The 12359-nt window shown below is 33.5% G+C and overlaps 3 protein-coding genes across 4 annotated transcripts; all 3 read left to right on the top strand.

The window, feature by feature from the left end:
- The first annotated feature begins 3460 nt into the window (after positions 1-3460).
- On the top strand, positions 3461-5153 carry LOC104703573 (large ribosomal subunit protein uL1y). 2 transcript variants are annotated; one of them, XM_010419603.3, is made up of 6 exons: positions 3461-3555; positions 3759-3797; positions 3987-4206; positions 4314-4479; positions 4601-4806; positions 4908-5153. In XM_010419603.3, the coding sequence occupies exons 2-6, from the start codon at positions 3793-3795 to the stop codon at positions 4959-4961; spliced, it is 651 nt and encodes a 216-aa protein (XP_010417905.1). In that variant the 5' UTR covers positions 3461-3555; positions 3759-3792; the 3' UTR covers positions 4962-5153. The 2 variants fall into 2 exon arrangements, with proteins under 2 accessions (XP_010417905.1, XP_010417906.1); XM_010419604.3 differs by having other exon boundaries at positions 3511-3607.
- Positions 5154-6262: 1109 nt separating this feature from the next.
- Positions 6263-7690, top strand: LOC104703572 (ferredoxin-3, chloroplastic). Its single transcript, XM_010419602.3, has 2 exons — positions 6263-6483; positions 7050-7690. Exon 2 carries the CDS (start codon positions 7063-7065, stop codon positions 7522-7524), a length of 462 nt encoding a protein of 153 aa, XP_010417904.1. The 5' UTR covers positions 6263-6483; positions 7050-7062; the 3' UTR covers positions 7525-7690.
- A 2351-nt stretch (positions 7691-10041) lies between these two features.
- LOC104703571 (pentatricopeptide repeat-containing protein At3g60980, mitochondrial-like) lies at positions 10042-11620 on the top strand. Its single transcript, XM_010419599.3, has 2 exons — positions 10042-10850; positions 10926-11620. Exons 1-2 carry the CDS (start codon positions 10127-10129, stop codon positions 11435-11437), a joined length of 1236 nt encoding a protein of 411 aa, XP_010417901.1. The 5' UTR covers positions 10042-10126; the 3' UTR covers positions 11438-11620.
- Positions 11621-12359: the final 739 nt, after the last annotated feature.

Below are 12359 nucleotides of genomic sequence, written 5' to 3'. Positions count from 1 at the left end.
ATCCAGTGCATCTAATATTTATTAATAATGAGCACATGCAAAATCATTAAATAGAGATGATCATCTTCTCCCAGACTCCAACTATATAAAGATATCAGGATAACCAGTAAAACGTTGGTGCTTCTCTCCTTTAACAACAAGTAGTTGTATTATCCTAAAACTTAATTCAGAAAATAGTGTTTAACAAGGACCAAAATCTCAAACATCGAACAAAATCTAACAAATAGAAAAAGGTTTCTATCGTGAAGAAAAAAATCATTACTCTAACAAACTTTGCAATTAAAGATCTTCAAAAATATGGGGAATTTGTGTGGAAAGCCAAAAAGTGTAAGTAGAAAGCGTTCAAAGCGTGACGGAAGCATGTTCCGATATGATCAGAGGAGCTACTCTCAGAACTTTGATGATGGAAGAACGGAAAATAATGAGGAAGTTCCCGGGTCTCAGGCACCTCCTCCATCGCAGAATCTCCGAGAGAGGTAAAAAACTGTAAATAACGTTTGTTTGGGAAATTTATGATTATGTATTAGTGTAACATAATCAACTATGCGAATATTTAAACCAAAAATAAAATAAAATCTATGCATATATTATTAATAGGATTATATAGTTATATAGATTAATAAAGGGGAAAAGGTTGTAATTATATTTTTTTGGTAGAGAGGAAAAAGTTGTAATTATATTGGCAGTAAAAGAATGTCGTTGCTTTTTAATAACAACCTAATTATAAACTCTAAACGCGAAAGATTTTTTGAGTTTTTTTCCTTCATAAGTCTCACAACAAAGTGTATTTCTCGTCCTTTTTCTCCTATATGATCACGTTTTGTCATAATTCAGAACGTCGGATCTTTTGTCCATTGACAGTAAGTTCATCTTTTCGTTTCAGAATATTTAGCTTATAAACATGTTTTATAATCTGGATTTTATAAATGTTTTGCCGAAGATTAGTTCAACTTGGAATGGACTAATTTCTTTTTAAAAAAATATTAACAGATTTAATCAAAAACTCCATATTTGTGGGATTTGAATATAACACAGGTAAAGTTAAAAACGTTGGATTTTTTTATTATAACCATTGGACTCTACAACAAGTTTGACACTAAAAAGAAGTTGGTATTGTCTTGCAACTAAAATAAGTGTTCAATGTTTATTTTTTTCTCTAAGAAATCCAACACAATTTTAGTTGAGAATAAAATTATAGAAAGAATTGAAGACATATGGGAAGGATGTATCAATGCATGCTTATAAAAATCTCTTTCCAATGAGTTTTTCAAATATAGTTAAGTGCTATTCGGTGATATTCGGTAGTGGTTTGTGGTATTGTTGACTCTTTTAACGACTTTTTGTTAACAACATCATCTATACTAGAGTAATATAAATATCTAATTAAGTTTACTAAATTAATATTATGTCAAAAATCAAATTGTCTTGCGATCTACCACAAATTTAAATCATAAAATTAATAACTAAAATACAATTATAAAATCTTAAACACTAAAAAAAATTAACAAATAAATACAATTTAAAATTAATTTAGTCACAAATAACATGTAATACGGATTAAAATACTCGACTTTATTTTATATTATTGTAAACCAATCATTTTTAAATAGTTTTTATATCAAAAAATCATCAAATGAATATCATAAAAAATTCTTTTTATATCATAATCATAGCACTTTAATTAATATATCTATATATACATTTTTTGAGACATTTAGCAAATAAATTTTGGAGTTGAAACCTATTTACAAGCATGCCATTGACAATAAATAGTTAATTTAAAAAACAAATTAAATATATCTATATTCAAAAAAATTTATAGAAACTAAGTGTTTTACATAAATTCGGTTAACTATTATAGGTGCAAATGCCATTAATTTCGGTGTAAGTGTTCTACATAAATTTTGAATTTAAACAATCATTCAAAAAACTGTATGATTTTAAAAGGTAACAAACATATTTACCATTCAATTTGATAGCTTATTCAAGGTAGTGATAATAAAATATAAAAGATATTGCTTGCTCACTAATTTAAAATTAATCCTCCTAATCCTTTTGATCTGTTATATATATATATATATATATATATATATATATATATATATATATATATATATATATATATATATAACACATTATATATATATTTCCATTAGTAAAAAAGAAAAACACATTATAGTAGAACGATAACGGAAAAAAATTGATTTTATGCTTCTTTCTTTATTTTAGATCTTCAAGGCATATTTTTTTTAGTTTTTGTTATTTTTCGTATGTTGATTATTGATTGACAATGTTGTTTTGTTAAAGTGCTCGATTTCAAAATAGATTTAGTTCTAACAATTATTAAACTTTTTGTGTTTCTTATTTGTTTTTGTGTGTTTGTGACTTTATTATCAGGAAACCTAAGATGCAAGCACAAAATATGTGGCATTTAAGTTATTTTGACATCCCAAAACCTCTTGAAAGTGGAGTTATGTTGTGTCTATCTCGCCAAAGAAAAACGGATTAGCAATTATTGTAGTATGTATGTATATATTAATTTGATATATTGGTGAAAATCTGAAAATATCAGGTTATATAGATATAATTATTATGTATAAAGTACCAAAATCATGAAAATACCAATGAGTATTTTAGTTATTTTATTTGATCTCTCACGTATCAAATAAGAAATAGATTTTAATAAAACATTTAGTTGTAAAAGTTAATTTTACTTGATAAAAATTTGAAAAATCTGAGTTCCAATGGGTTTGGTCGTTGGTACATACAATCTGAGGAGAAGGATACCATTTCTCAATTGTATGTATGATCATATCTCATATATAGTATCAGGCGTGAATCTGACTGAGGAGAAGGAACTCAGTATGAGATGAGATAATAGTTATATAGATATCTATTGTTATAGTTTTATTGTTTATATATTACCATGCTATAAGATTAGAGAGTTGTTGTTGCTAAATCACATGGTTCAGTTTAAAGCTCTTGTTTATTTGCTTGATCTAATTTGGTGAAATGGATTTGTTGGTTATATAGTACTAGTAAGCTTCAAACTGAGGCTTGTAGAGAAGCCACTACAGCTATAGGGACAAATCTGAGGAGAAGAAACATAACTTTGAGGGGACAGTGAGGCTGTTAGAGAAGCCATTAGTACTATCATGGAAAAATCAAAGGAGAGGAAACACAAGGAGAAGCTTCAGAGTGAGGCTCTTATTAGAGAAGCCATTAGAACTATTTAGGAGAAGAAAGATAAGCGTTTAAGTGGATCTGTTAACATCTCTTTGTTTTTGTGTTTCCGTACGTTTTTTGGAATGATTCTTAAATGTTGTTGTTACTTGGGTTTATACCATGGCTTGATACAAGTTAATGACCGATGGGCTTAATTAGTAATAACCACAGACGACCCGGCCCAACAATGTAACAAAGGCCCATCATGAAACAAGATCAATCCAACTAGGGTTTTAGTCTCTTCCTTTCATTTGTTCTTCTTCCTTGGTATAAAATCTTCAGCCGCCTCTGAAACATAATTAGGGTTTCCGCTTCCTTCACCATTCACAGGTTCGTCTCTCTCGAAACATCGTCACTTCTCTTTTCGTCTTCTTCGTTCGTTGTAATTTCATGACCTTTTGACTATTACGTATTCGATTTCTGCTGGCTTTATCTGAATACTAAGTCATTTCAAGAGTTTTAGCTCTAAATTGAACATTTTTTTTTTGTTTCTCTCTAATTGATCTCTTATTGTTTTGCTTTATCGTTTCCAGGAACAGAGATTCTTGAACTGAGAAGTAACTCAAGATGAGGTACTTGAAAAATCTTTCCTTTACGACTCTTATTGCTATAGGTTTAGTGTTGGCTGATTTTTCTGAGGTTGATGGCTTAGAGAGTAGTTTGCTCAATGGATCATAGAAGTTGATGCTGCTTGTTCAATAGAACGTTAAAGTACATTACTTTAATCTAATTTTGGTGAAATGGGTTTGTTTGTGATATAGTAAGCTTCAGAGTGAGGCTGTTAGGGAAGCCATTACTACTATCAAGGGAAAATCTGATGAGAAGAAGCGTAACTTTGTGGAGACAGTGGAGCTTCAGATTGGTTTGAAGAACTACGACCCACAAAAGGACAAGCGTTTCAGTGGATCTGTTAAGCTCCCTCACATTCCTCGCCCCAAAATGAAGATCTGCATGCTTGGAGATGCTCAGCATGTTGAAGAGGTGATTTCAAATCTCTCTGCTTGTTTTTGTGTATAGTGTTTGATTGATATGATTCTGCAAGTGTTGTATCGGAGATTGAGACAGTATATGTTGTTTGTTTATGATAGGCTGAGAAAATGGGACTTGACTACATGGATGTTGAGGCTTTGAAGAAGCTCAACAAGAACAAGAAGCTTGTTAAGAAGCTTGCCAAGAAGTACCATGCTTTCTTGGCTTCTGAGTCTGTCATTAAGCAGATTCCTCGTCTTCTTGGTCCTGGTCTGAACAAGGCAGGCAAGTTTCTTCTATAACTCGATTGAAGAATCAAGTACTTTGAGTATAATACTCTCATTTTTCAAGTTTCAAGCTATTTTGTCTGAGCTTTCTCCTTTCTTTTGTTTTGATTGATGAACAGGTAAGTTCCCAACTCTTGTGAGTCACCAAGAGTCTTTGGAAGGTAAGGTGAACGAGACCAAAGCGACAGTGAAGTTCCAGTTGAAGAAAGTTCTATGTATGGGTGTTGCTGTTGGTAACCTTTCCATGGAAGAGAAGCAGCTTTTCCAGAATGTGCAAATGAGCGTCAACTTCCTTGTCTCGCTCTTGAAAAAGAACTGGCAAAACGTATGTCTAAATCCTATGATGGTGTCTAATTGCTATGATTGTGTCTAATCTCTATCTAAATCTTTTGTCTAATCTGCTCATTGATTTGAATCTTGGTGCAGGTAAGGTGTTTGTACTTGAAGAGCACCATGGGACCACCACAAAGAATCTTTTGAGCTCTCTCTCTTCTCTACTCCTTCCATCTCAGAATTTTTGCATTGTGTTTTTGTTTCAGAGATCTGTGCCTTCTTTGGATATGGTTTGGATTGATATTAGCAGTTGTTTTTTGGTTGACAATATATTATGCAATATTCTGTTCAACTATCATTTTTCCCCTTAAAATATGCTTTTTATTAGTTTGAAACAAATTCCTTCCATAATAGCTCACAAATTTATGAGATATCTAGGTCAAAACTCTTCAAGGTTTGATTCCATGATTTGTTTGATAAGGAATTGTTCTCATTTATTCTTGAATATATAGTTGATTTGCTCAACTTAATGAGTTGAATGTATCAACTTTTCGTTCTTGTTCTTTGATTAACTTCTGAATCGAAAGCTTATTTCTCTTTAATTATTTTCAACAAAAGATAATATCGTCTCTATAGTTACAGTGTCATCTTTATTGAAGAGGTAAGGATCAACATTATAAAACAATGTTTAGATGATAGCTCAAGGCTTGCAATATGTTTATTTGTTCAAATGATCTTAACCCAAAACGATTTAGAAATCTCCTCATTTAAAATGATGCTACTAGGCAAGGTCGTGAGCGATGGAATTACCACCAATCACTAGTCGGCTTTTTTTTTTTTGTCACTAGACAATTGGAGAAACGACTGAACACCAAATAATTTAAGTTTCTCGTCGGTTTGTGTCGGCATATTAATAGTTTTAAAGATAAACAAATAATATGATTAGAAAACTAAAGAAATAAAACACCACTCTAGGGTAGGTCCTAAGCATTGCATACGTCCAATGGTGTGGGTCAAGGGTCGCCCGTTGTAAGATTGTTGTAGTTGCCAATGCCAACTTCCCCAGTTTGACCTTTGGTCTCACTCATTCATCAACAAAAAAGCCATTACCCAACGCAAGTGTTCTTTATACTACTTTTAGTTTTCACAAAATTTACAATACAATATTGATATAAGGTATACAATACTTAGATGGTTAGATAGATTACTCATTCAATTATATATATATATATATATTTTTGTTATTCTTGCCAATTTCCCTTGATATAATTAGAGCTTTGTAAGTTGTTACTAGTTTTCAAAATGCCAAAATAGTTGTCCAAAAAAAATATATATATATATACCAAACAAACATTGTACCCAAATTTCAAAATAGTACCATTATGTCGTCAAGATCAATTTAATTATATATATAAAAAATGATAATACAAATTTTCTGCCTTTCACAAAACTAAATCATAATTTTATTATTATTATAACTAACATTAAATGTTTTTATCTTAAATATCAAAAATTAAAAATTTAATTTATAAAAAAAGATAGAGAGAGAGCCGTCTAAGGTCAGGTGGCACAAGTTGGGCCGTCACGGCCTTCCAAAAGGCAACACTGCCTTCCCCCTTTTATATATTTTGCTTTCACCTCTCCATCTCTCAAACCTTCACCAACCCAAACACCTCTCTCTCTCTCGCACTCTCCGCCTCCCTCCTTCTCTCTCTCAATCTCTCTCTCGGTAAGTTTCATCTTTCAGATTTGTTGACTTGATGTTTAATTCAGGTGTTCTCTAAAGATTTTTTTTTTTTGATCTGATGATCGATCTTACTACTTTTCTTTTATTGACTTGTTGTGGGGACAAAATTAAAAAAAAAAACATTCTAGAGTATCTTTCGATTTCGTTTTCGTTATCTGATGATAGTGACCGATTTGATCTTGGATTTATTGTGATGCTGCAGCTTGATTCTTATATATCTGATTAATTTTGTAATTTGTTGAAGTTTTTTTTTTTTTGTTTGTTTTAGGTCTTTGTTTGTTGTGTTGAATAGTCTATTTAATGATATATTAAACATGTTTTGGAGCATCGAGTGAAGGTCTAATATAGCTTTTAAGCTTGAATCTTCTCATAACGCTCCATAAAGTATAATCTTCACATCATAGTTTGCTATTGGGAACAGATTTGTTTTTTATTTGGTTCTAGTCTCCATTGCAACTTGTGATGCACATTCTCAACAAAAGATAGATTTAGCTTTTGATTAATGTTTGCAAGAAGCCCTTAACTGTAAAACTTGTTTGTGAACGCAGGTAAAGAAAAAGAATGGCGACTGTGCGAATCTCTTCTTCGACTAGCGTGACCAAGGCGGTTCTAAGAAGCCAGCCCACTAACAAGCTCATTACCAACAAGAACTTATCAGTTGGATCAACCAACAAGGTTTCGAGATCCTTTGGTTTGAAATGCTCAGCCAACTCTGGTGCCACCATGTCAGCTGTATACAAGGTCAAGCTCTTAGGACCTGATGGTCAAGAAGATGAGTTCGAGGTGCAAGACGACCAATACATCTTGGATGCAGCTGAAGAGGCTGGAGTTGACTTGCCTTACTCTTGCAGAGCCGGTGCTTGTTCCACTTGTGCCGGTCAGATTGTGACGGGCAAAGTTGACCAGTCTGATGGTTCGTTTCTCGAGGATAGCCACATGGAGAAAGGTTATGTCTTGACTTGTGTGGCTTACCCACAGTCGGACTGTGTTATCCATACCCACAAGGAAACTGAACTCTTCTAAGTTCGGATCTCTTTATTTCGTAATGATGATGATGATGCAAAATTGTTATTTGAGTGATCGATACACTGAGTTTAGTGTGTCCCAGCTGCAACTTAATTCGGTTCGTTTTAATTAAGTTGTATTGTCTCAGTATAATAATATTTCTGGCAATAGAACTTGTTGTATACATCACAAGGTAGACCGTGCTGTTTTGGTGGACGGACGGTGAGTAATTTATACACTCATCTAATTGAAGCACAGCAACACAAAGGACGAATGAATAATATATTTTAATAATAATAAAAAAGAGCAAATCAGCCATAGCTTTCCCCCAAAATTACTTCTCCATTCTCGTCGAAGCGAACCAAAAGACCAACTAAATCGGTAACAGACGGAGATTGCGAGAGAGCTCCAAAACTCTCAGCTGTTCGGCGGTTGGAGTTTTGTTCGACGAGAAACACTTTTTTGTTTATATAATGAAAACAAAGACTCGTTATGGGTTCTTTCTTTGGTGGTGTTTAAGTGGAGGAGGATGTTTAAGCTAATGTATTATCAGACCCTCTTATTAAGTAACAAGTTTGTTTCGTTTAATTCGGACTGTAGTTTCCGACATTGATCTGCTAAAAGTCTACAGAACAATAATTAACTAATGATGTAATTAGTGCTATATCATTGTTAACAAATCGATATTGATCGATTTCTCATATGTACATTAAACAAGACAAAAACAACTACTATTATCATTTTCTACGTACATATCACCACATAATTTTGCTAACTAATCCACGTATATGCTATATATATGTAATTATAAATCTACCTTGATCGGTGCACAAAAAAAAAAAAAAAAAAAAAAAATCTACCTTGATCTTAAGTGGGAGGAATCTGTTGGTTAGGATCTTAGTTATTATTGCAGTTTCGGATTTGTGTGGTTTTAAGGTATGCATTTGTATGAAAATGACTCGAGATATGTCTTTCTAGTGTTCATAAATTGTCACCGGGTCGCAACCGGTTAATAAAATGGTTCTAGTTTATGAGAAAATCATTGGTATTATCTCTGTTCCAGTGTCCCTTCATATGGTTCCAAAGAATTGACACCGTGTTTGATCTTTACTTACATTTTCCTGGACTTGACTTATCATTGAGTTCAACTTTGTGGGAACTCCATGATCAAGGTCGAGGAATATTTATCAAAGATTTCTCCATCCATTCGATTCAAATGCTCGTCTTGATCCAATCTTTGGTAGGATGGTTTATGATTACTGGCAATGCGTTGATTCTATTGCAAATAATTTTCATAAGCTAAACCTAATAAATCAAATGTGAAAAAGAAGACATTAACATCCAAGAGACGATTATGCAAGTTTTTTTACTGTTAATGATTTTGTAAGAGTTCTTGTTTGTTTTATACAAATCATGTATTTTAACCTGGGGTATACCGCGGACATATAATTTTTATTTTAATTTATATTTTATGATATATCTATTTGTTAACTATTGGATGTTTTGTAAATAGAGGAATAACTAAATTTTCCGGTTGTTGTGTGGCTAAATATTTATATTATTTTTTTAACCTGCAATAAACTTCATGACTATTTGTTTGTTATATTTAGTTGGTTTTGTTTAGTGTTTGAGATTCTATTTTGATTTTGAATTATTATAACAAAAAATTAAGGGATATAAATATATAATCAGTAATCTATACGCTGTGATTAAGTCACATTTTTCCTAATGATTTAATTATTTTACACAATCTTAGTTAAATCAACTTGATTTTATGTTAAATATTCTAATATTAGTAGTGTTGATAAATAATTAAATGAGGATTTAACCCGTGTTAACACAAATTTAACGATATATTATTAATTCCAACATGTCCTCTTTATAATTCATCTACTATATAGCCACATTATATAGTATTTTAGACCTTTTTAATTTTACATATTCGTAATAGTTAAAATTTTTATTAAGTTTATATATGTTAATTATAATATTTAAATAAATGTCAATCAAAGTTTCTCTTACATTTATAATCAAAGCTCACACAGGTTTTGGAAAACAAAATAGGAATCGAATTGTTGTTTTCTTTGTTTGCGAAGGATTCAGATAAAGAACATCTCAAAACACAACAAAATGTGTAGTTAAATATATGAGAGTTTTTATTTTCATATTGATTGCTGTTATTTTTTAGTTGGAATGAAATGTAAACTATATAGGAAACAAAATCTGAAGTAATGTTAGTTTTGGAAATTTTTTAAGGGTTAATGTTGTAAATAATTTTTTAAATAAACAAAACTAAAAGGGCATAACACAAAATGTACTTCAAAAATGTTAATATAGATGTATTAAAAAATCAATGCAAAAGAGTCGTAAAATCTTGACATTTAAAGCATATTAGATTTATAAAAAAATGGGATATTTTTTTTTTTTTCAATAATATAAGGAAAGGAGAGAAGCCAAAGATATCTCCAATTATTGTAGAGTGTTCTCCAAGACTATAATAATAAATGAGACGACGACGAATAGAAGAAGCATTTATTTCAGCGTTCAGACGTCAGAAGCAGTACTATTATTTATTAATTTAGACAAGCAAAATTTTTAAGTAAAAAGATAATTCCCGACAATGATTCTGTGCAGCCTCCGCCGCGGCTTCCTCAACACCAGTGTTTCCACTCTCTCTTTGCGCTCTGTTTCTCGCTTCTCCTCCGATTTACGTTGGCGGGGGGAAGCCTACATGGCCAATTGCGATTGCCGACCACTCGCTCTACGAGATAGAGTAGATTTCCTGATCCGCTTGTTGGACCTCGACACGGCGGCTAAGCACGCACGCCTTGCTCCCTTCGCGATTGAAAGAACAAAACGTTCTGAATTATTTGATGAAGACCTTGAGAACGAGGAAGCAGTGGACTGGACATGCAGCGCAATCGTGGTGGCCATGTGCAAAGCCGAGAGGTATGGAGACGCCTTGGATTTGGCCAGTTATTTCTTCGTCGAGCACAAGATGATACCCTTAAGGTATTCTTTCAATCGCATACTCAAAGCCTTGTTTAAAGACTCGTCCAAATTTCAGGCCAGAACGACCCTTCTCGGGATTAAACGGTTGGTTCAAGACGGAGAGTTCGATGAAGTTATGTATCCATCCTGTACGAGAAATTATTCGTACCCGATACGCAAGGGTTTTTGGCCTTTCGGCCAGGGTTTGGATGTTTCTAACCGTTTGATTCGTGGATTTTTGGATTTGGGGGACTTCGAAGAGGCCCATAAACTCTTCGAGGCACTAAAGGTTAGAGACGGCTACTACAATCTTGGAAATACTGCGAAATTTATGGAGTACTGGCTCAAGCAAGGTAAAGAGGAGGAAGCAATGGAGTGTTACCGACGCACTATTGAAACTTTTTTTGAAGTATTTTCTTCTCATTTAGGAATTATGAAGGTGATAGACGGGGAACCGACTGGTACACATGCACTCCTTCAAGTTTTGTTAGACTATGGCAAGAAAACCGAAGCTTGGGAATTGTTTGACCATCTTTTAGATGACAAGAAACTGAGTTTCTGCTGTGATACAGATACACTAAATCTAATGGTGAATGAGTGCTTCAAGATGGGTCGGTTTTACGCGGCCATCCACACTTTCAAGAGGGTCCGGCCTCACAACATGAAGCGACAGTGCCAACAACAGGAGAAACTCTATGAAAACATCATCGCTAGGTTTTGCGAGGTTGGCTTGCTGTATGAGGCAGAGCGTTTCTTTGCCGAAATGCGGTCGCTAAACACCATAAGCCCTGACGTTTCCTCATATACTACATCGATGGATGTGTATATTAAAGCAGGAAGAGTGGAGGATGTTGTCCGAATCTCAAACCAGATGGTTGATCATTTTCTGGGCCATGTCGCTCAGCTCTCATTTGAGCCGGTCCAGATCGGAACCTGGTGAAGCAAATGCTTTAGGCATCATATTTTCTTTGTAATTTTAGGGCATCAATTTTTACCGAGTTCTTAAAAACAACGTGGGTGTATTGGGAGGAATCGTCTCCAAAGTCCCTAAAACTAAATCGAAAATCTCAAAACTCCCCCATCTAATTAAAATTTATTTTTGATTTATTTAAAATCCGAAAAATTGGTGTTTTACTCTCTTACCCTACAAAAATAAGAAAAATTACAAAGAAAACTAGGGTTTTATCCACCCACCCATAACAAAATCGGATCTAACCCAATCTCCTCTCTCTCTCCTCTTTCTAACTCGATTAAATCCCTAAATTAAAAGAGAAATTACAAACCGCTCTTTTTCTTCATCGTTCTCCTTCATCGTTCTCCTTCATCGTTTGTCTTCATACTTGATAACGAGGATGGTAAGAACAAGGTGGGGGAAAAAAAACACTAAGATCACACAAGTAGAAGAAGGAGAGGAAGATTCGCAAGCGGTGGTAAAAGAAGGAGGAGAGAAAGATTCAAAATCGGTGGTAAAAGAAGGGTTCAGAACCGTTGGTACAAGGAGGAGATAATCCGGTGGTAGAAAGAGGTTTTGAATCCGGTGGTTGAAGAAGAGGGAGAGAGGGATTCCAATGCGGTCGTAGAAGAAGGAGCTAACGAAGAATCCCTCTTTCCAGAATCAAGTAATCGAGATGAAGTTTAAGGAGATAACGAAGAATCCCTCTTTATGGAATCAAGTAGTTCAAGCTGTTGTTCCTCGAGAAGAAGTAGAAGCCGAAGTGAGAGCGAGACCATCGACTCAATGGTAAGTTTGGATTCGTATGAACATGTAAAATAAATAAAACTAGTTGGAATTGCTCTTGATGTCTCTCGGAATCAAATTTTTGTGGTATATAGAAGTATAACTACGAACTAGTATTTTGTTA

The sequence above is a fragment of the Camelina sativa genome, chromosome 7 (assembly GCF_030686135.1).
Source record: "Camelina sativa cultivar CO46 ecotype springtype chromosome 7, ASM3068613v1".
Taxonomy (NCBI): domain Eukaryota; kingdom Viridiplantae; phylum Streptophyta; class Magnoliopsida; order Brassicales; family Brassicaceae; genus Camelina; species Camelina sativa.
Note: the sequence above shows the minus strand (reverse complement) of the source record. Positions and strands in the feature narration are given on the sequence as shown.

What these genes read in the sequence shown, in the direction of transcription:
- LOC104703573 (XM_010419603.3), top strand. An exon ending in TCCTGGTCTGAACAAGGCAG is followed by an intron (nt 4,480 to 4,600) that starts GCAAGTTTCTTC and finishes ATTGATGAACAG; the next exon opens with GTAAGTTCCCAACTCTTGTG. An exon ending in TGAAAAAGAACTGGCAAAAC is followed by an intron (nt 4,807 to 4,907) that starts GTATGTCTAAAT and finishes ATCTTGGTGCAG; the next exon opens with GTAAGGTGTTTGTACTTGAA.
- LOC104703572 (XM_010419602.3), top strand. Translation starts at nt 7,063, where the DNA reads ATGGCGACTGTGCGAATCTCTTCTTCGACTAGCGTGACCAAGGCGGTT.
- LOC104703571 (XM_010419599.3), top strand. Translation starts at nt 10,127, where the DNA reads ATGATTCTGTGCAGCCTCCGCCGCGGCTTCCTCAACACCAGTGTTTCC. An exon ending in GGAGTACTGGCTCAAGCAAG is followed by an intron (nt 10,851 to 10,925) that starts GTAAAGAGGAGG and finishes CTTCTCATTTAG; the next exon opens with GAATTATGAAGGTGATAGAC.